Consider the following 20,768-nt stretch of genomic DNA (forward strand, 5'->3'; position numbering starts at 1 on the left):
TAAATAGTTTGTCGTGTCCGTGGCACGACTTTTATTTCTGTGTCATTTGTTTTCTAATTTTTTCCCCGTATTTTTAGATCATTGTTGCTTGGGATTAGATTTAGGGTTAGGATGTACTTTTATGTATTTCTGCATGTTTTTTTTTCCGCTTTTTAAACTATTCTCACCTGGAGTGGGGGTTAGAGTTGGGGTTTGGGTTAGGATGTCTAACAATGTAACAGAAAGTGATTCTAAAGGGCCGTTCACATTATAACAATAAATATAACGTTAACTATAAGGATAACTATATTAGTGTCCACATTATGCTGCGTTTACACCAACCGCGTTTCAGGTGTCAAAATCGCGTCTACCGCGCCTATAGTTTGCTGCTTGAACAGTTTGAATGCATTCGCACGTGTAGAGAGGAGTAGACGCCCGGAAAAAGTAAGCATTTGACGCGTGTCAGAGGCAAAATCCGCTTCTTGTGGGAGGGGCAAGTGCTATGCGGTTGTCTGTTTGCAAGATGACTTATGTTGATTGTGCATTTATCGAGAGTTACCGGTTTGTATTTATTAACCTTACTGTAGGGGGAAAATAAACGGCGCGGGTCGATAAACGTCACGTGACTCAAAAGTGAAATGTGTATTACAACTTACCAGGTTGCCCAATGTCCTCACTGACACTCTTCCAAGCGAGGTCCTTTTTATCCCTGTCTGTATAGAAATAAGAACTTTTGTCGTATAGCTCTGGGTGACTGCTTATGGACAATATCAAGCGTTCCTTCAGGTTGAATGAGTGACTCCGGGCGGGGCTGCCGCCACAGCAGCAAGCAGGCTCCTGATTGGTTAACGTGGCGTGAAATTCCGCCAAGTTCAAATTTTTCAGCTTGGGCGTCAGCCGGCAATTCGCGTCAAACGCAAAATGCACATAAAGCACCATTCGCGCGTACCACGGCATGCGCCTTTCGTGCCAAACGCCTCATCCATGACGCGAGACCTCCAGACGCGCGTCAATGCGTCTTCACATTGACTTAACATTGAAATCACTAACGCTTGACGCCTCTACCGCGGCTGGTGTAAATGCAGCATTATAACAATAACTTTATGCTAATTCGCTCAGGAGGGTCACTCGCACAAATACTTGCCTTTACTGACATTCACTTTTATTGGATTTTTCTTGTAATAAAAAAACTTTTGCAATTGTTTACGTCACTGAATATGTAAATATGCTATTCTTGTTGCATTTACAAAGCTGTCCTCAACTTTTGTTGAAGTCTAAACACTAAACAGTGTATCTAGTTTGTGTAATCTAATTTAATATCTTACCTTTTGCCGTAGTCAGTGTGGTAGGAAAAAGGATTTCAAAGCAACTGCATCAGCGCTGGAAACCTGAGGTAATTTTATGTTATAGTTCTCCGCATTTTCCACTGTCATTTCACTGTCGCGTGCACTTGAAGTTCAAATAGATTTGATTGGCAGTCAATTGTTTATCGTTCATCAGGTTGGCAAAAATTTGCTCAGAAAGTGATCCCATCGATATCGTTCGTTGTATCTTTATCGTTAAAGTTATGATGTGAACTACGCTTTTGTCTTTAATATAAAACCATTTTAAAACTATGTTTTTTATATTTATCGTTATAATGTGAACGACCCTTAACCCCAACATCAAGCGAAAATGGTAAGAAAATAGGAAAAACAATGAGAAAACAATACATAAAATGCCACGAAAAAGAAAGTCTATTTATAGAAATTTGTGCTAAGTAAGTGACATGAAAAAGACATTCGTGCTCAAGACACGAAAAAAGCTTATTTTTGTGCCATGGACAAGAATAAATTAATCACATTTTTGTGGCTATAAGACGACTTTCCGTAAGATCAGTCTGAATTTGTAGGTATAAAAAGAAACAGGGGTCACATATAAGCTTTTGAGTGCAATGTAGGCTATTGTATAATGTCCCACATGATAAAGCACTGTGTACTGTTGTATAGTCAAATTTATAGATATAATTTATAGATACATTTATAGTGTTTTTCACCATACTACAGATATTTTTATATTATACACAACTATAATAAATATAGTAAGAAATATAGTACAGTTTATCAATTTACTAAACTATAGAACTACAACAGAATACTGAAACAAATTTCATTTGTTGTAAAATAAAAACAACTAAATGACACTGCAACATGTTTTAAAACCCTGTACTGGCCAACCTATAAATAACACTAAGCCCTGTACAGTACAACCATTTCTCTCTCTCTCTCTCTCTCTCTCTCTCTCTCTCTCTCTCTCTCTCTGTCTGTCTCTCTCTCTCTCTCCAGCAGTGCACAATGCCTAAAACATCTACAGCAGTGATGCTACTGTAGAACACACGGACTAAAGGCTGGTTAATGCAATCTGCTGTTAATGGACCATAGGTGTGTACTTTTAAAGATTGATGAGCCTATTAAATACTAAATTGTTCTTGGCTGTTTCGGCTCTGTGATGTTCTACTACTCTAGTTGTAGTGCATTATGTGAAGTCATATTAATAGGGCACGAGATCACATTGACTGCAGTAAAGATGTGGCTTCATCTCTCCAGCATAAACTAATAATGTATTGCTTAAACTCAGTGCGGCTCTTTCACAAACTCTAGAAGTTACAATGCACTCTTGGGCCCTGTGTTACCATAGGAACAGTATACATAAATGCATGTAATTACAGTATTGTCCATGTGAAGAAGAGAAAGAAAAGAGGAGTTTTGGAAACTGGTAATTATGGAGTGAACAAGTTTTTTTCTCCTTGTATCAGAAACCTGCTTTTATGCAATAGTTTAATGCGTTTTAATTCGCACACTCACACACATGCTAAATAGTAGTTTAAATTGCTGTCTTTTACATTTTAACAGATGTTTGATCTTAGAATGTAACTCATCTGAGGACCCAGCATTCATTTTTATCAGACATTTGATGGATTTGAAGTAGCCTAGTTGGGTAATGGATGAGTTTGGATGCTGAATGTAGTATAGGAAAAGGATAGAAAATTGCAACATAGTTATGGGTAATACCCATATCTGTCATATGGAAGTCAATGTCGTCAGATAAACTGCATGCACTCGAAAACACGTTGGGTTGCTTCGACCCGTGGTTGGAAACAAAATGGACAAACCAAAGATATCATAGACAATTTTAATACTACCCAAAGGGTTCTCACAGGTCCTTGAAATCCTTAAAAGTTTGTGAATCTGGGGGAAATAATTCAAGGCCCTGGGAAGGTTTTGTAAATATACATACCGTACATAGATACAGGTCATTGAAAGTGCTTGAATCTATTTTATGCAAGTAGTTTTTTGGGGAAAAAAATCCATATTATTCCCTGTGTAGTCTAGGATCATAAAATTTCTTAAAAGTTTAGCCCACGCGCTAAACTGTTTGCTTTAAATGCTTATATCTTCTGTATGCGAATGTTGATTCATACCAAAATGCTTTTTTGCATACTTGTGTTTGACACATGAAAACGTCTCAGGTTATGTATGTAACTGTTGTTCCCTGAGAAGGGAACGAGACGCTGCGTCTCCTTTGCTATACTTCCTGCGTCCCTGTAACGCCGTCTTTGGCAATATTTTAGATAGTGATATACTCCCTGGCTCGCGTGTCACCCTGTCTTTGTCGTTAAGCATCACTATTGGTTGAATATTATATACACATTCAGACGCACTTACCCCTGGAGGCGTCCCCAAAGTGTCACCGCAGCGACGCAGCCCGAGTTCCCTCGAAAGGGAACTGTAACAATGTATCCTAAAAGGTAACATGATGTAACCTTGCTCTCACTTAAAATGTGTCCCCACATTTAGTCCTTGAATTTGAGGGTATTGGACCTGGAAATTCCTTGAAAGGTCCTTGAATTTTAAGTTATTTTAGGAGTGTAAACCCTGTACCCAGAATTTTTAGAGTGCATGCAATATCCACAATTGTTTTCATTATAAAACATACTTTTTATTTATTAATTTAAATAAAATTAGCTTAGATTAAGTCTAGAATATGACCACAACAAAATGCAGGCCACAGTTATCTATCCGCATGCAGAATGGCCAGCCCATGGTGTATTTATATATTTTTTTCATACTGTGGCAACTCGAGTTATGAAAAGAATATTCATGTTTGTTTTTGCATTAAAGAGGGAGACGCTGTCCGATTCATAAGCCTCATGATGGGATGGACGCCTCTGGCGTTGCTTTATAAAACTCTCACTCTTTCAAATTCATTTCCCTCCAGCCAGACTGAAGATTTGGCCTCTAGACATTTAAACCCATTAAATGTGGTTCCTCTCTATTTCTTCCTCACGCAGAATGACAGCTAACACTACTACACACAACCTGACTGATGCATCTCTTCAGGAACTCTGGGTTATTTTTAGATTTGTCCTTTTTTAGTCTTCCAATCAATGAAATTCTGTTTTCACAGTTTTGTCCTCACAAGACATCCTCTGTCATTTCTACTTAAATAGAGGTCAAAAGAATTGATTTTGGTTCTCGGCTTGACTGCATTATTGGAACAAGTGTGTGCATTGATGCTCAGGAGATAGCTGGGGGTCTGAGATTAAACTTCTAAAAATAAACACAATACCACAGAAGAACTATTTTTTTGGCTGAATGGTTCCCTACACAACCTTTAACATCTGAAACTTTTAGCTTCACAAAAGGTTCTGTAAACCTTTACAATAAGGTTGTATTTGGTATTTGTCGTTGTGGAAAAACAATAGCAAACAGACACTTAAAAAAACTCAGGAAAACAATAATTATTTACTTTAAGACCATAGCATTTTTTTTTCAATAAAATACAATAAAATAAAGTAAAAACAAAACTATTATCAACAACAATGACAACAATAACTTATAGATGACTTAAAGCAACGTTAAATTCTAATATGTGACCCTAGACCACAAAACCAGTCATAAGTCACACTGGAATATTTGTAGCAATAGCCAACAATACATATGGGTCAAAATGATCTATTTACTTATGCCAAAAATCATTTGGATATTAAATGGATAGTTCACCCAAAAATGAAAATGCTGTTTTAATTTACTTACCCTCACCTGTCTGAATTTCTTTTTTTCTGATGAAGACAAAAGAAGAAATTTTGATGATAAGCTCAAAGCTGGTGGAAACCAATGACCTCCACAGTAGGACAAACAAATCCCATGGAATTCAATAGGAACCTTCGACTGTGCTTACCATATTTTATTAAATGTCTTCATCATCATTTATCACAATACTTTCATAGTATTTGTTTATCCTACTATGGAAGTCAATGGCCTCCACCAGCTGTGTGTCCACCATCATTTATCAAAATGTCGTCTTTTGTGTTCATCAGATAAAAGAAAAAAAATTGTAGGTGTGAGCAAAAAATGCTGTTTTGGGGTGTGTCCCTTTTAAATGCAAATGTGCTGATCTCTGCACTAAATGGCAGCGCCATGGTTGGATAGTGCAGATTAAGGGGCGGTATTATCCCCTTCTGACATCACAAATGGAGTCAAATTTCAAATTCACATGCTTGCAGAGAATGGTTTACCAAAACTGAGTAACTGGGTAGATTTTTTTCATATTTTCTAGGTTGATAGAAGCACTGGGGATCCAATTATAGCACTTAAACATGGAAAAAGTCAGATTTTTAAGTAAAGATCATGAAGTTATTTTGTAAATTTCAAAATAATCTCAAAAGAATATTTATCATTATTAATATGTGTTGCTACTGACTTAATTTGGACAACTTTAAAGGCGATTTTCTCAGTTTTTGTAGTTTTTTTGGCACCCTCAGATTCCAGAGCACCAACTATACATTAATAGAAAGCTTGTACCCTTATGACTGGTTTTGTGGTCCAGGGTCACATATGTTTGTGAGATAAACACTGACGAATACAAAGCAAGACCTCAATAGAATCTATATGTGTGCAGTTTGGCATTTGCACTGAGGTAATTTTAACCAAAAATGCAAAGAAACGCATCTGACTGCAAGCATTTACAGTATGTGATGTATCTCTGTAGTCTGCAGTAATCCAGTGGCTGATGATGGGCCAGGCGCTCAGCACAGCCCGAGGCTTCAGTGTTAGTAACTGCTGTACCTCTATAGAAATCAGTGAATGGGACAAAAATCTGGAGGTTTGGGTGGTGCCGTGACCAAAATCTTCACAGGGTCCTTTCTGTCCCAGCTTTACCAAACTCGACAGGACTCCCCTCCTCTGTTCATGACTGAAGACACAGGGCAGTTGAAAGCTTTACGAAACTCCTCATAGTTGCTCATTGCCCCGATAACCCTTTACCGTAGTAACAAGGGTAAAGTGAGTGACAGTGATCTCTATTGTATTATAGATGTAAATTAGCAGTAAGTGTAGTGTTGTACCTATATTTAGGAGGACTATGAGCTCCACTCTGGATCTGATCTCGTGCTGCTTCTGGTCTATAGGAATTACAACGAACCTAGAAAATAAAAATAAAAACATATATTCACTAATAAATGCTGGTTTAGATATGCAATATTAGTACAAAACAAACATGCAGATGTGCAAACTCCAGAATCAATCCTAAAATACAATAAGGTTGTATATTTTGATTCACAAATGCTACTTTATTTCCTTAGTTTGCAATATAATTTGATGTCTTGTAAAAACGTCTGCAGTGTTCAAATTACAATTCTGAGATATAAAGTCACATTTACAAGAACTAAATCATTGCATTACATTTATGCATTTGGCAGATGCTTTTATCCAAAGCGATTTACAGTGCACGTTTTCATCAGTATTGTGTTTCCTGGTAGTCAAACCCATTTGCACTGCTAATGCAATGCTCTACCAACTATTTCTACTGTAGGTAGTTAAATAATCCAGCTTGATTTATTTCTATCAAAACAATGTCTTTGAATATCTGATAAACATTTAAATGTTAAATACTAACGTGAGCATAACTGAGGAAGAAGAGCTGATTATTGGTCAGACCCACTCCAGGTAAAAGAGGTTCTTCAAGTCCCGATCTCTTTGTATCGATCCATCTCCTGTAGGCCTGTAAACATACGTAGACAGACATAAACAAATATTTATGTTCTGGAGGAGACAAGCTGAAGGTTAATATGATTCAGGTTACTTTAGAGAGTTGTAGTTGGTATTATACCCTAAACGATTCTCTTATTCCTCCATTGTCAGCAATATTTTCTCCTAGTGTCCTCTTCCCTCTGACCTTGAGATGGAATTGTGGGTAAGTATTAGGATGGCAGCCCTGTCTTGCACATTTTAATGATGGATTAATTTAGTTTTGTGAAATGCATTTAAAAGGCAGGTGCCTACTGTACATTTAGCCCCGCCTCCATCCAGTAGTAACCGTTGTATTGGTCAATCATGCATTGTGTCTTTTCGTTGAAGCGGGTGATTGATGAGTTGCTCCACCACTGGTCGAGGTTTCCATCTTTGTCATATTTTCTGCCTAGATGAACACACCTGTCTATTAAGACCCGGCCATCACTATGGCAACACACGTGTTGTATTATAAATCAAGTGATCTTACCATTGTTATCGAAGCCATGAGTCAATTCATGTCCGACAATTACACCAATTGCTCCATAACTTAAGGATCTGTAATACACATGGATTTGGTCAGTAATAGGTTTTCAAAGAAATATTTGAAAGTAAAGCACTTTATTAAAACTATAGTATTAAGTTCACCAAGTTCTTGTTTCGTCACCCCTTTTCACTGTAAAAATCTGTAAGAATACAGTAAAATTCCGGCAGCTGGGGTGCCAGAAAATACAGTAAAATAACGGGCACAATACATTACAGAAATTTTTCCGTAATACAAAAATATTTTTTTCTTTAATTTTACATCCATAAAAAAACGGTAAAATTTCGGCAGCTGGGGTGCCGGAAAAATACTGTAAAATAAATTACAGAAATTTTCCGTAATACAAAAATAAAAAAAATTCTGTAATTTTACATCCGTAAAAAACTGTAAAATTCCGGCAGCTGTATTGTAAAAAAATTCCGTAGAAATTGCAGCTGGGTTGCCGGTAATTTACTGTAGGTTTACATTTATGTTATTTACTGGCAAGAGTTTGTTCAAAGTTAAATGAACATTAAACATTTACAAGTCTTTGTCTTTACAGAGTAAAACTAAAAAAACAGCATCAAGCAAAACATTCTGGGAAACAAAATCTGAAGCAAAAAACAGAAAAAGGTTCATGATGATTTCTGGTTCCCAGAGTGCTTTGCACGAGGCTGTTGTTGTGTGGTTGTATTCTGTAAAGATAAAAACTTATTTAAAATTTATTTAACTTTGAACAAACTCTTTCCAGTAAATAACATAAATTTAAATCTACGGTAAATTACCGGCAACCCAGCTGCAATAACATTGACATTTCTAAGGAATTTTTTTACAGTGTGGGGTGCCTGAAAAATACCGTAAAATAACAGTGCACAATAAATTACACTGTAAAAAAATTCTGTAGAAATTACAATGATATTGCAAGTGGGTTGCCGGTAACTTACTGTAGATTTAAATTTATGTTATTTACTGGCAAGAGTTTGTTCAAAGCTAAATACATTCCAAATATTAACAAGTCTTTATCCCCACAGAATAAAACTATACAATAACAGCCTCATGGAAAGCATTCTGGGAACCAGAAATCATCAAAAATTTAGCTTTTTAGTCAGTGAAAGTCTGGAAATTTGACATTTGACTTATGTATGTAACAATGATCCCTGAAAAAGTTGATCCCTGGTCCATCTCTCCATCAAGACGTCTTTTAAAATCTGGAGACCCTCAAACATTTTAGTTTAAGTGTGCTGAAAAATAAATTTAAAACATCAGAGAATAGATTTTGTGGCTTATGTCTTACCGAGGGTAGTCTAGTCCCCAGAAAAATGGCTTTTGTAGTTCACCTGCAGGGAATCCTGGGTAGAGGAAGACAAACAGCAGTCAAGGTGACCTACATGATCCTATTTTAAGAATCGAATAAACATTTAAAATAGATGACAGCTTGCCATTCCTGCAGACATGTTCATAATGCGTCAATCAAAAAATCTCAGACAGAAATTCTCGATAATAAAATACAGCAATTGCAAGTGAATTATACTGTATATTGTGAAGATGACTCACGAATCTGATTGGTTGAGGAGCTGTAGAATGCATTTACTGTAGTCGGGTTGGTGAACCACCTTAGAAAAAAAAACAAAAAAGATATTATCTGGTTTAACGACATGATTTCAACACATTTCTGCATGCTTTGTAAATGCTTATGACTTACTCTGTACGTGGGACTGTTTTTCTCAGCCAGCCGATGTCAGACTGAGCTATAAACTTGAGGGTCTGCATGACATTCCCAAAATAATCAGTCTCATTGAATGACAACTGTGCAAAACCGAGAAGAAAAATGATTAAGTTGCTATGATGTCTGCCATTCCAAGTTACAAACAAAAACATCAGCTAAAAAAACAACAATTAAAAAACATACTCGTTTGATGTCCTCATTAATATAAGTGTCATTCAGGATAAACTCCGGGTAACCCACTTTTGCCAAGACTGCATGTGCCTAATATGAGAAATAACAGTGATGCTTGATATAAAAGGCGAGAAACACATAATCATCAGCTCATCTTATGTGTTTTCACACCTTAAACACACCTTCTCTGTTGCTTTTTTCTTTGTTTCTTCATCCATCCAGTCATTTTCCTTTTCCAGCATGTCGATAAATGCCCACCGGATACCATCAATCAATTCCACCATCTTTATAAAGATTGACATATATTCATCAAACAAACATTCAGCTTTATTTACAGTCTTTTTATAGTGTTCATGGTTTTATAGTTTTTGTGATTAGTACCACTAGAGGGAGACAAAACACCTAAAATCAATAGTTGAGTGAGTGAATGAATGAATGACCTAATGGGCAACTTGAAATTCATAAATAATATAAATAAGTCCCATCATGAGTTTTTTATCCTCCTGAAAATGCTTATCGACAAACAGTCTACCAGTGGCATAGATGAGTGTGTTTTCAATATAATTCACACATTTGTCCCATCGAGGGGTCAAAGAAGTAGTTCCTGTGGTCACCCGAGAAAGGAGATATATTTATTTTATCCCAATAGTACTCCAGTAAATTAAAATATTATTATTTTTTATTTAAAGTTTGCAGGGGAGATCAACCAACCCGAGCAAAGTCCAGGTATCTGTAAAGAAAGCGTCGGCTAAGCGTGGTGATTCTGGACAAAACTGATCTCCATATAACATAATTGGCAACTGTCCTGAGGCAAGAAAAAAAACATATGGAGGAAAGGTTGAGTAGACAGAAAGTACAGTGGGTACCTAAATGAATTATAGAGTACATTTGAGCGTGTTATTGAACAGAGCGGGTAGTTAAATACATTTATGGTTTACACACCACAGAGACGCACTGTCTATTGACAATGTCCAGACAAACAGTAGCAGAGCCTCAGGGCTCTAATGGAGGTTATAATAAGGTTGATCCGTGTGTGGATACCTGGTCTCAGTGGCATTGATGAGTTTGAAGAGGTCTTTAAAGTACTGTGGGGCACGTACGATCACCTGCTCCGAAGAGCTGATTTTATGGTCTGGGTAAAGCTCGGTGTCAATCACAGCTCTGACAAAACCCAGCCAGTTAAACTGCAGACAGAGAAAGATCATGCATGTTGGAGAGATGACTTACAAACCTATTGATTGATGTATTACTAATATAAATATAATTATATATCACGTTATTAATAATGATAATTACCTCTGGAACAGTGCGCTGCAGTTTAGACAAACTGTACTTGTTGTACATGTTTTCACTGGTGCGGTTTTCGTATGGGATCACTATCTACACACACACATAAGATCACACACTTTATTAATACATACTGTACATGGGGTATACTAACAGCAATGTTGTCCTCCTCATGATTTGGAGGAATTATGGAGGGTTGTTTTAAAAGTTACATGTGCAAGTTTTATCTCAAAATCAAGCACTGGTTTCATCTGAGCCTCTGCGGCTTGTACATTGGCTCCCAGCATTACAGAAACATCAACCATGAGCCTCAGAAGAGCCTCTCGATACTGCAAAGAGATACACAGAGAGAGATATATACTGTAAAAGTGATATGTGATAGTACAGTATGTTATAATAATGTACAGGTTACTGTACCATTTGAGCTTCGGTTGTGTTGGTGATGTAATCCTCTCTGGATGACAGGGATAAAGAAGCTTGATCCAGCTACAACAAAAGGAATAGGAAATATTTTGGCAAAAAATTTCCCTCGAATATTTAAACATCAAATATCAAAGTGTGATACATTGTCACTGGTCAAACTAACAAGACTTAATGGTTGTGTTTTAAAACCTAGTGCCAGTGTTATATTTTGCTACTGTCTACATAAACAGCATCATCATAACCATAACTGAATATAATAAAAGCTGTCACTGGGGCAGTACTTTTTCAAAATGTACATCTTTGTACTTTGCATATTTACCAAGGAAGATTTGGGTCAAGCTAAAATAAAAAAAAATATAAAGATCTTGAGATTAAAGTCATTATAATGCGAGATTTAACGAATAGATTTTTGAGAAAAAGTCAAAATAAATAAAATATTGAGAATATAGTCAATATATGATGAGAATAAAGCACATTTTGGGCTTTTCGTTATATATTGACTTTATTCTCGAAATTTTAAGACTTTATCCTCATTATATATTTGCTATATTCTCGAAAATTTTAGGACTTTATTTTCGTTATATATTTTTATTCTCAAAATTTCGTGACTTTATTCTCGTTATATATTGACCTTATTCTCAAAATTTTACAACTTTATTCTCGTTATATATTGGCTTTATTCTCAGCATATATAATTTTCGAGAATATAGCAATATATAATGAGAATAAAATCTTAAAATTTTGAGAATAAGAAGTACATATATATACTCCTTATTCTCAAAATTTTATGACTTTATTGTCATTATATATTAACTTTATTCTCGTTATATATTGACTTTATAATCAAAATTTGACGAATATACTCTCGTTATATATTTACTTTTTCTCGAAATTTTACGCCTTTTTCTCGATATATATTGACTTTATTTTCAGAATTTTGCGACTTTGCTCGTTATATATTGACGATATATACATATATATATTTTTTTTATTCTTGATATATATATATATATTTTTTTCTCGAAATTTTATGACTTTATGCTCGTTATATATTGACTCAGAATGTTGCGACTTATATATATATAGAGAATAAATTATATTGTCTTTATTTCTCAAAATTTAATGACTTTATTCTTATTATATATTCACTTTATTCTCAAAATTTAACGATTTATTCTCGTTATATATTGACTTTATTCTCGACTTCAATTTCTATATATATATATTCTCTTTTTTTCTCAACATTTTATGACTTTATTCTTGTTATATATTCACTTTATTCTCAAAATTTTATGACTTTATTCTTGAAATTGTATGACTTTATTCTCGTTATATATTGACTTTATTCTCAAAATTTTACGACTTTATTGTGAATATATATATTCTCTTTTTTCTTGAAATTTTATGACTTTATTTGCGTTATATATTGGCTTTATTCTCGAAATTGTATTTAGTTAGCCTTTTTTCTCGAAAAACTACTACTTAAATCTTGCATTCTAATGACTTGAATCTTGAGATGGGTTTATTTTTTATTTTAGCTTGGCCCTAATCCTCCATGGTACATATTAGTACATTAAAAATGAGTTTTGGTACCAATTGTATACACATCTGTACCCAAATGGTACATATTAGGACCTTTTTAAAGGGTTCTACCGCAGTACCTTATTTCCCAGGAGTGTGTAATATTATATTGTCATAGTCTCCACATTGAACTGGAAAAAAACTTTTCCTTTGATGATGTGTTGATCTCAGCTTGATGATGTATTGGTTTGAGTTCTTATCATCAGGAGAAACAAAAAGGCGAATGAGGACGGATTTGCTGTGTTGGCTCCGTATCTGAGCTAGCGTCTCGAGTAGATTAAACTGAGACTCCACCCACTTCGAAGAAGAACCCAATGCGTCTCCAAGAACCGGCCAACGAAATTCCTTCTGCTTTAGATTCTTCAGTAGAGGTCTTGAATCTTCAATCTCAAGGGCAGCTAAAAGAGGAGATGGAGTGGAAATAATGCTTTTGCTCAATTAAGAAAATTATGACGATGAAAGTATACAAACTTGATAAAATCTCTTCTTCAGTTCTTACATTCATTCATGCATGATGTATAGAGGACTTTGGCCTTCTTCACCGCATCAATGTCTTTAGCTCCAATTGGTTCCTCTAATAACTCTATATACAAAATAAGATTCCAAATATATTAACTTTAGATTGGTATTTTATTATTTTAATTTTTTCAGATTGATAAATAAATCAGTGCACCTTTAAGCTTAAGGTCTACATTCTGTCGGAGCCATGGATAAATCCCATGGCTGGAAGTATCCTCTGGAATCGGGTGTTCCCTGAGCCACCCTCCACATGCGTACTGGTAGAAGTCATCGCATGGCTCTACAGATTGATCCATCTTACTAAGAATAGATCCGGCTAAAGTGGACACATGGGCCAACAGAGTCACAGCATTACCATAATGACAAACTTGTAAACAGTAAGCCACATTTTCAGGAATGCTAGAAGTGTACCTGCTTCGATACAATGTGGCGTAAGGCAGAATTCTTCACTGCTTGATTTGTGTGACACTACAAGAGAAGAGGAAAATATATTTGTCACGCAGCCCAACAAGTGAACTCAAGCTGCCCTGATGTGACCACCAAACACAGCGTAGGATCAAACACATAAACACCAACTCTGTTCATGTTGTGCTCAGCCTTCAGCTGTCTATGGCCTGAATATGACTAAAAAAAGAGCATGCTTTATACTACACACATTCAAAACAAACCACATTCCTGGAAAAAAGGCAGAGGATTGTTACTTTCACAGTTATGCATTGCATTATTATGTCACTACACTCCTTTACATAAATAAAGGTAAAAATAAAGGTTTTAAAATGGGTCTTCACAGTAATGCAACCATTTTAGTTAAATTCGTTTTTAAACTTTTAACTTAAAGAGTTCTGCGGATGTTAAAGAACCTTATAGAAACCTTTATTTTTAAAAGTAGACCAAAAAGTAACAAATCATATCACACTTATTTTTGTTACACAATATTTTTGAAAGCCAAACAGAGTAAGCTCTCCGTGCACGTGTCAGTAAAGCTGTGTGAATCAGGAATCAACCCAAACTGCGTGTGTCTTTGTTGTGAAATCGGACAAGCATTGCTTTTAAAGGCCTGTGTTTATGGTTCAGTCCACAACTGGACAGCAGATGACCACAGCAGGATCCAGCACCCGGCCCGACGAGCATCAATATCCCCAGAACCAGCAGACACGGCTTCATATGAGTGTGTGTGAGTGAAATACGTACAGACACAATTGAGTATAATTACACTCTAGTCTAACCACTAATATGCAGGCAGCCCTGACACAAAACAATAAGAAAGACATCATTTACTTGTCTCAAACGTACACCACCCAGGAAACACTCCTTTTTCCCGAAATACATTTATGCAGGCAGGTTACCCACATATAAACCAAAAGCCTGTTTACCTCATGTTAACATTTTAGATTTATGCATTAGGAGGGTGCTTTTATTTATAATGCCTTCAAGCTATGCATTTTAGCAGTATTTGCGATCCTGAGATCAAACCCATGAGTTTGCATCTCAAACACAATGCTCTATAGGATGTCATAATACTACAGTACACTGTTAGACTTTTTATTTTATACATGCGGTAACTCACTGCCAACGTGTTGCCAGTGAGTTACTGTAACTGCCCCATTAAAGTACCATAACTGTACATATTTTTACAGTATGATGCCTTTACCGCAGTTCCATTTTACAAAAAATTCACATTTTGAAATTTGCTTTACTGCTAAAAGCATAACAAATAAAATGTATTTCATTTCATAAATATATTTTATTTTTCCATTTTATATGCTTTTATAAACACTATTTTATTCAACTACACTAGCACTACTGCGGTTGTTTTACAGCAGGCTACCGCAAATTCAAAACATACAGTAAATCACTGTAAATTAAAGGTTAATACCAATAATGCAATGCATATTACAGTAATGAACTGGAAAAGAAAATTATGGTATTTTACTGGGCATTTTGTGGTAAGTAACTGTAGAAATTCAGTTAAGTCTAACAGTGTATGTCATCAGATAAAATAAAGATAAAATGAAAGAAAAAGTTGGCCCGCAAAAAGTTATTGTATACTGTAAAATCAATCAACTAGGATTTACAAGTCATTTCAAGAGATGAGTTGCTGTAACTGTTTGAATTAAATTGAACTTCCTTTAGTTATATTAACTTTATTTTACAAGTTACAGCAACTCATCACTAGTCAATAAAGTTAAAAAGTTATTTCGGTCCATAACATTAACCTGGCAAAAGGGACTACGAATAAAATTAGCCAATACCAGCTAAATCTGTCGCTTTTGACATAGAACAAAGACAAAAGAATTAAATAAATAAAATTACTTGTAAATCCAAGTTGGCAAAACAAAAAAAGTTAAATGCAAAAATATTTTTTACAGTGGTCAGAAATAAAGGTACACTGTAAAAAAATCCGTATAAATTATTGCAGCTGGGTTGCCGGTAAATTACCGTAGATTTAAATTTATGTTATTTACTGGCAAAAGTTTTTTCAAAGTTGAATACATTTTAAATATTAACAAGTCTTTATCTTTACAGAATAAAACTATACAATAACAGCCTCATGCAAAGCATTCTGGGAACCAAAAATCATCATCAAACTTTTTCTTTTTTTTTGCTTCAGATTTTGTTTCCCAGAACGTTTTGCTTGATGCTGTTTTTCTAGTTTTATTCTGTAAAGACAAAGACTTGTAAATGTTCATTTAACTTTGAACAAAATGTTGCCAGTAAATAACATAAATTTAAATCTACGGTAAGTACGGTAAGCAGCTGCAAATTTCTACAGAATTTTTTTACAGTGTAGAAAAGCTTTCACTGGGGCGGTACCCTTTATAAAAGCTCCCACTAGCATTTAAGGTACCAATATGTATTTTTGAAGTATCAATATGTACCTTTGAGGTACTAAAATAGGGTACAAATATGCAGATACGCCTTCAAATACGCCTTCAAACCTTTAATTGTAGTAATTCAACATCCCCCAGTCAGTATATGCTTTAAAATTGCAATGTGCATACTTTTCAGAAACGCTCCTTTTTTGAAAGAAAGCCAAAAAGTTTAAGAATGAGGTGGGTGTGAGCAACCGTTAACCGAATTGTCATTCTCGGGTTGAACTATTTTCTTTTCACACAATCTTTTCTAAACTTACACACACATTCCCAAATCATCACACAAACCCACAGCCCTCATACCTCCAAACTTTAAAGGCACATATATGTTTCCTAACCAGGGCTCTTACTTGGAGCGGCTCTGTGCTAATTACAGCCTTGGAAGACATGCACTGTAACACTATACACTCCTTAAAATAATCTCACACACAAACACACTTCTCAACACAGATTACATCCATCTTAGATCTATCTATAAGCAAGATTATAGATTAATAAACAGTGTGTTGTTTACTCACGTGTAATGACTGCTATTAGCAATGCCAGACAGATGCACACACACACTGCCAGGATGGCTTTCAGTGCATTTGGTCCCGCGCTGGGTTTGGTTCCTCCACTCCCCAGCCTCTCCATGTCCATACTGTCACCAAGTTGAGTTTGTTCTCTCTTACGACGCCTCTCTCAACCCCTCTCACACTCTGCCTTGCTGAGCGTGCCCTGTTTCACCCCACAACCTGTCCTGATCCCTGATCAGTGGCCGGTCTGCAGTCCTGTGGATTGTTGAGGGACCCTGAAGAGATGAAATGACCTCACAGACCTCAGGTCAGGGGCAGAGGCACAGTGTGGAGATCAACAACTAAAGTCAGGGAGAACAAGAGTCATGCTCGACTTGCCAAAGAAGTCCCAGATGAAGAGGATGGAAAAGAGGAGAATAGGAAATGAGGGAGGGTAAAGAAAGAGAGAGAGAGAGAGAGAGAGAGAGAGATGCACCTTACAAGGGCCAAATTATACAGGATCCTTCAGGAAGGGTGAAAGTAAGTTTGTCTACTGAGACTCAGTCTGTGTTTATTCTGCAGGTGTGTATTTTTTAAGTTCCAGTATCTGCCCACTCGGCACTAAGTTTGAGATGATCTATCCTCCCTATGGTTAAATGTGGACACTTCTCTCTTTATTATAAATATGGAACTCTGCATGTGTGACTGTGCTTGGAACAAAAACTAATGCAAACACAAAGTTTCCTACATGAATAGGCCTCATGAATGGTTTTTCGGAAATCTGCTCAATGACTAACACATCTATATTCATTTAGTATGACTTTAGGTGAGTGAAATTTGTTCAGAAAATCTGACATTAATTGCTGGTTTAAAATAACATGGGGTTAAATATTAAATAATATAATTGGATATTTAATCAGCTTTATGTGTGCTTTTAGTATGCTCATGATTTTATGTATTTTTTTGTCAAATTTTTATATTAATACCATGGTTTAAGATTTATACTATGGTGATAGTTGAACTGTGGTAGTCCTTGAAGTGCCATGAAAATACCAAAAGTATTTCCATTTGATACCATTGTGCTGACTTCATTGTGAGGGTAACACTTCATTTACAGTGTTTTTGTTACACACGTTAAATGCAATTAATATTACATTAACAGTAAAATATGCATAGTTACACGCAACCAACCCCAACCCTTTAGTAAGTACACTTTAAAAAAAGATTTGTTGGTTTAACTTAAATTTTAGTTTAAAATTTAGCACAAAAGTGCTCTCCTAAAAGTTGAGTTAATTCAACTTAAAATTATTAGTTGACTCAACATTTTTATGAAGATAACTAATTTTTTTTTTTATGAACTCAAGCATGATCAGCATAAACATTTAAGTCCATTGGGGTCAATGTTACCTTTTCTTTAGTTAAAAATGGTTCCCTTCATCTCAGTGGAATAAGATTTTGTGACTTTTCTTGACTATCTATCAATATTTATATAAAAATTAGCTGTTACTCAATATGTGTTCTTCAGCGATCTTGTGTGCTCGCTCTACGTCATCATTAACAGTCGAAGTTCAATTCCAATTCTCAAGAAAGCAATTACAGAGAACGCATGAAAATACCCGGATGTGTTCTTGATATCATGGATGCATCGAGTGCAGACTTGCACGCTAAAATCTGGGGAGGTCAGGTGTCCAACAGGAAGATTGCACACATCTCAATTCTCACAATTCTCGTGACCTTCTGAGTTTGTTCTTCCAAGGTCGCCTGGCAAGACCATCCTCGAAAACGCCGAAAGTCTCCACGAAAATGCCGAAAGTCTCCACGAAAATGCCGAAAGTCCGTTCTTTGTGTTCTTGGAATTGAGAAACAGCCATGGTCTTTATTCGGCCGTTCTAAAGATGTGTAAAAAATTTTTACCAAAAGAGGCCCTTGGGGGTAACAATAACCCCAATTGAAAATGAATAGGAAATGCAAAAAAATATTTTTTCTTTATATTTGTCAAAATAAAAATGCATCCAGAATAAATCGAAAGGCCTGGTACTAGAGCATAAATGCAATATAGAAAAGACTTGCTCAATCAAACACACACACACACACGCCAAGATATGACTGCCACAGAGAGCGTTTTTGTAGAATTTGGGAAAAAAAAACAGCCACAGATGCAAAACAAAGATGTAAATTGGTGGGCTTGAATGCTCACACAGGTGCACATACACACACACATGCAGTCAAATTTCTGTGTCATTTTATTTAATAAAATAATAATAATATCTAATGTCCAATCTAATGTTTATATATACATAAATTCACAAAAAGTATCACTAAAGTAGTGATGTGAGCGGTTGGCCATCCAGTGAAATGAATGGGTCTCTATAGCCCTCTGCTGGTCAAAATGATTTATTTCCTAAATTGTAATTTGTGTCTAAGCACCAGACGGCCGAATTCAACACTGACATCTAGATCAATATCTAAAAACAATCTAAATCAAATTTATGTGAACTTTTCATAAAAAAATTATACAGGCAAGCTAATGGTGTAGTTGAGGAATTGAGTGGTAAACAGGTACAAAAGTACTTCATATCTCCCAAAAAACAGCATTAATGTATAGATGGGAAGTAAACAAAAAATATATTTATTATTTGTATCATTAAAAATATGTCACGATCATTATTACTTAGTACTTAAAGGAACAGTATGTAGGATTGTGGCCAAAACTGGTATTGCAATTACACAACAGGTTGCCAATACACAACATGACAACATAAACATCAGTTGAGGGCTACAACTCCACTTTTTAAATAACAAGATCCTGGCCAGACCACTGTTGTCAGTGATATAAGTATTTGAAATGAAAATGATTTCTTAATGTCTAGTGACATATCAGGGCCATTTTATGATTAATTGATATACATTTCTTACATACTGTTCCTTTAAATGCATAGTTACACTGCAACAAAGACACCATAATATAAAGTGTAACCAGGTTTCCTATTCAATGTAAAAATTATTCAGTTCAGATTCTTACAAAAATCTAAGTACCTTAATTTCTGACATTGTTGCCCTAGGTGATCAGGAATGACACAAAATATTTGTATAAAACATACACTCTTCCCACAAAAAAGATAGAAAAAATTTCTGGATATTTCCCAACTGATTGTTTTCCAAAGACTAGAGAGGTAGGATCTCACAGAACAGACCTGCCCAAAAACAGCAGTATACTTTAAGAAAATGACATGATGCAGCAGGACAAACTTATTGTAAATGATCCAAATAGGATCAAAGTTACGGGCTTTTATAATATGCGGTACTACATTTTTTAAACCCTAAAAAAACGGCATTGTTGGGATGAAATATGTGACCCTGGCCTGGACCACAAAACCAGTCATAAACATTCCTAATGAGTCCCTTCAGAACTTCAATAAAATACTTCCTGAAATGATAAAGATGTACTGTATTTGGTGTGTCACCCTGACTGATATCTCTGATGTTTATCCCCTATCTGTCTGGAATTTGGCTGACATTTATAAAGGCGTATATATATATGTATGTATATATATATATATATATATATATATATATTCAATTCAATTCAATTCAATTCAATTTTATTTATATAGCGCTTTTCACAATTTGGTAATTGTATCAAAGCAGCTTTACATAATAGATGCAGTGAAAAGCACAGAAAATCGACAGATAGCACAACAAAATAAACGATAGCACAAGCAGTTAAATTTGCTACGGCTATAAATCAACATTATAAGCAAACGTATTACTAATGTAACGTATAGAAGTTAAGCCCAAAAAGGCTGCCTCCCCGGGTTGAAAAACCCCCTAGGAGAAAAAAACCCCGGAATTTTTTCCGGGGAAGTAAAAAAAGTCCTAGGAGGAAAAAACCCTTGGGAGGTATATATATATATATATATATATACACATTGAAACGGAAGGAGATTAAGCGGAGATTAAGCGGAGATTAAGCGGGTTCTGCCGGTGGTCTTTGGTCAGGCATCAGCTGGACATCACGTTGAAGAACAGCTAGTAGATCAGTTGTGTGCCGACTTTCACATGTACCGGAACTGGATCTGTTTGTCTCGTCCTCGGGATCAAGGACGAGACAGGGAGAGAGAAACAAAATCTTATTAGCGTAGG

The 20,768-nt window shown here is 35.6% G+C and overlaps 1 protein-coding gene across 1 annotated transcript; it reads right to left on the minus strand.

Annotated features, from left to right (window-relative positions):
• Window positions 1-4,744: 4,744 nt before the first annotated feature.
• phex (phosphate regulating endopeptidase homolog, X-linked) lies at window positions 4,745-17,055 on the minus strand. The gene is made up of 22 exons (XM_073863728.1): window positions 16,650-17,055; window positions 13,670-13,726; window positions 13,413-13,574; window positions 13,239-13,322; window positions 12,908-13,137; window positions 11,153-11,218; window positions 10,948-11,064; window positions 10,745-10,828; window positions 10,490-10,632; window positions 10,158-10,253; window positions 9,930-10,060; window positions 9,631-9,728; window positions 9,461-9,538; window positions 9,254-9,357; window positions 9,106-9,164; window positions 8,846-8,900; window positions 7,519-7,586; window positions 7,307-7,437; window positions 7,129-7,194; window positions 6,916-7,020; window positions 6,365-6,441; window positions 4,745-6,278 (listed from the first exon to the last, which is right to left on the minus strand). The coding sequence occupies exons 1-22, from the start codon at window positions 16,768-16,770 to the stop codon at window positions 6,176-6,178; spliced, it is 2,235 nt and encodes a 744-aa protein (XP_073719829.1). The 5' UTR covers window positions 16,771-17,055; the 3' UTR covers window positions 4,745-6,175.
• Between the last annotated feature and the right edge of the window lie 3,713 nt (window positions 17,056-20,768).

Source organism: Misgurnus anguillicaudatus, chromosome 25, assembly GCF_027580225.2.
Source record: "Misgurnus anguillicaudatus chromosome 25, ASM2758022v2, whole genome shotgun sequence".
Classification (NCBI taxonomy): domain Eukaryota; kingdom Metazoa; phylum Chordata; class Actinopteri; order Cypriniformes; family Cobitidae; genus Misgurnus; species Misgurnus anguillicaudatus.

Coding starts and splice junctions, on each gene's coding strand:
- phex (XM_073863728.1), bottom strand. CDS start 16,770: ATGGACATGGAGAGGCTGGGGAGTGGAGGAACCAAACCCAGCGCGGGA. Junction 13,727..16,649: donor GCTAATAGCAGTCATTACAC/GTGAGTAAACAA, acceptor CTTCTCTTGTAG/TGTCACACAAATCAAGCAGT. Junction 9,358..9,460: donor TTAATGAGGACATCAAACGA/GTATGTTTTTTA, acceptor GGTTTTGCACAG/TTGTCATTCAATGAGACTGA.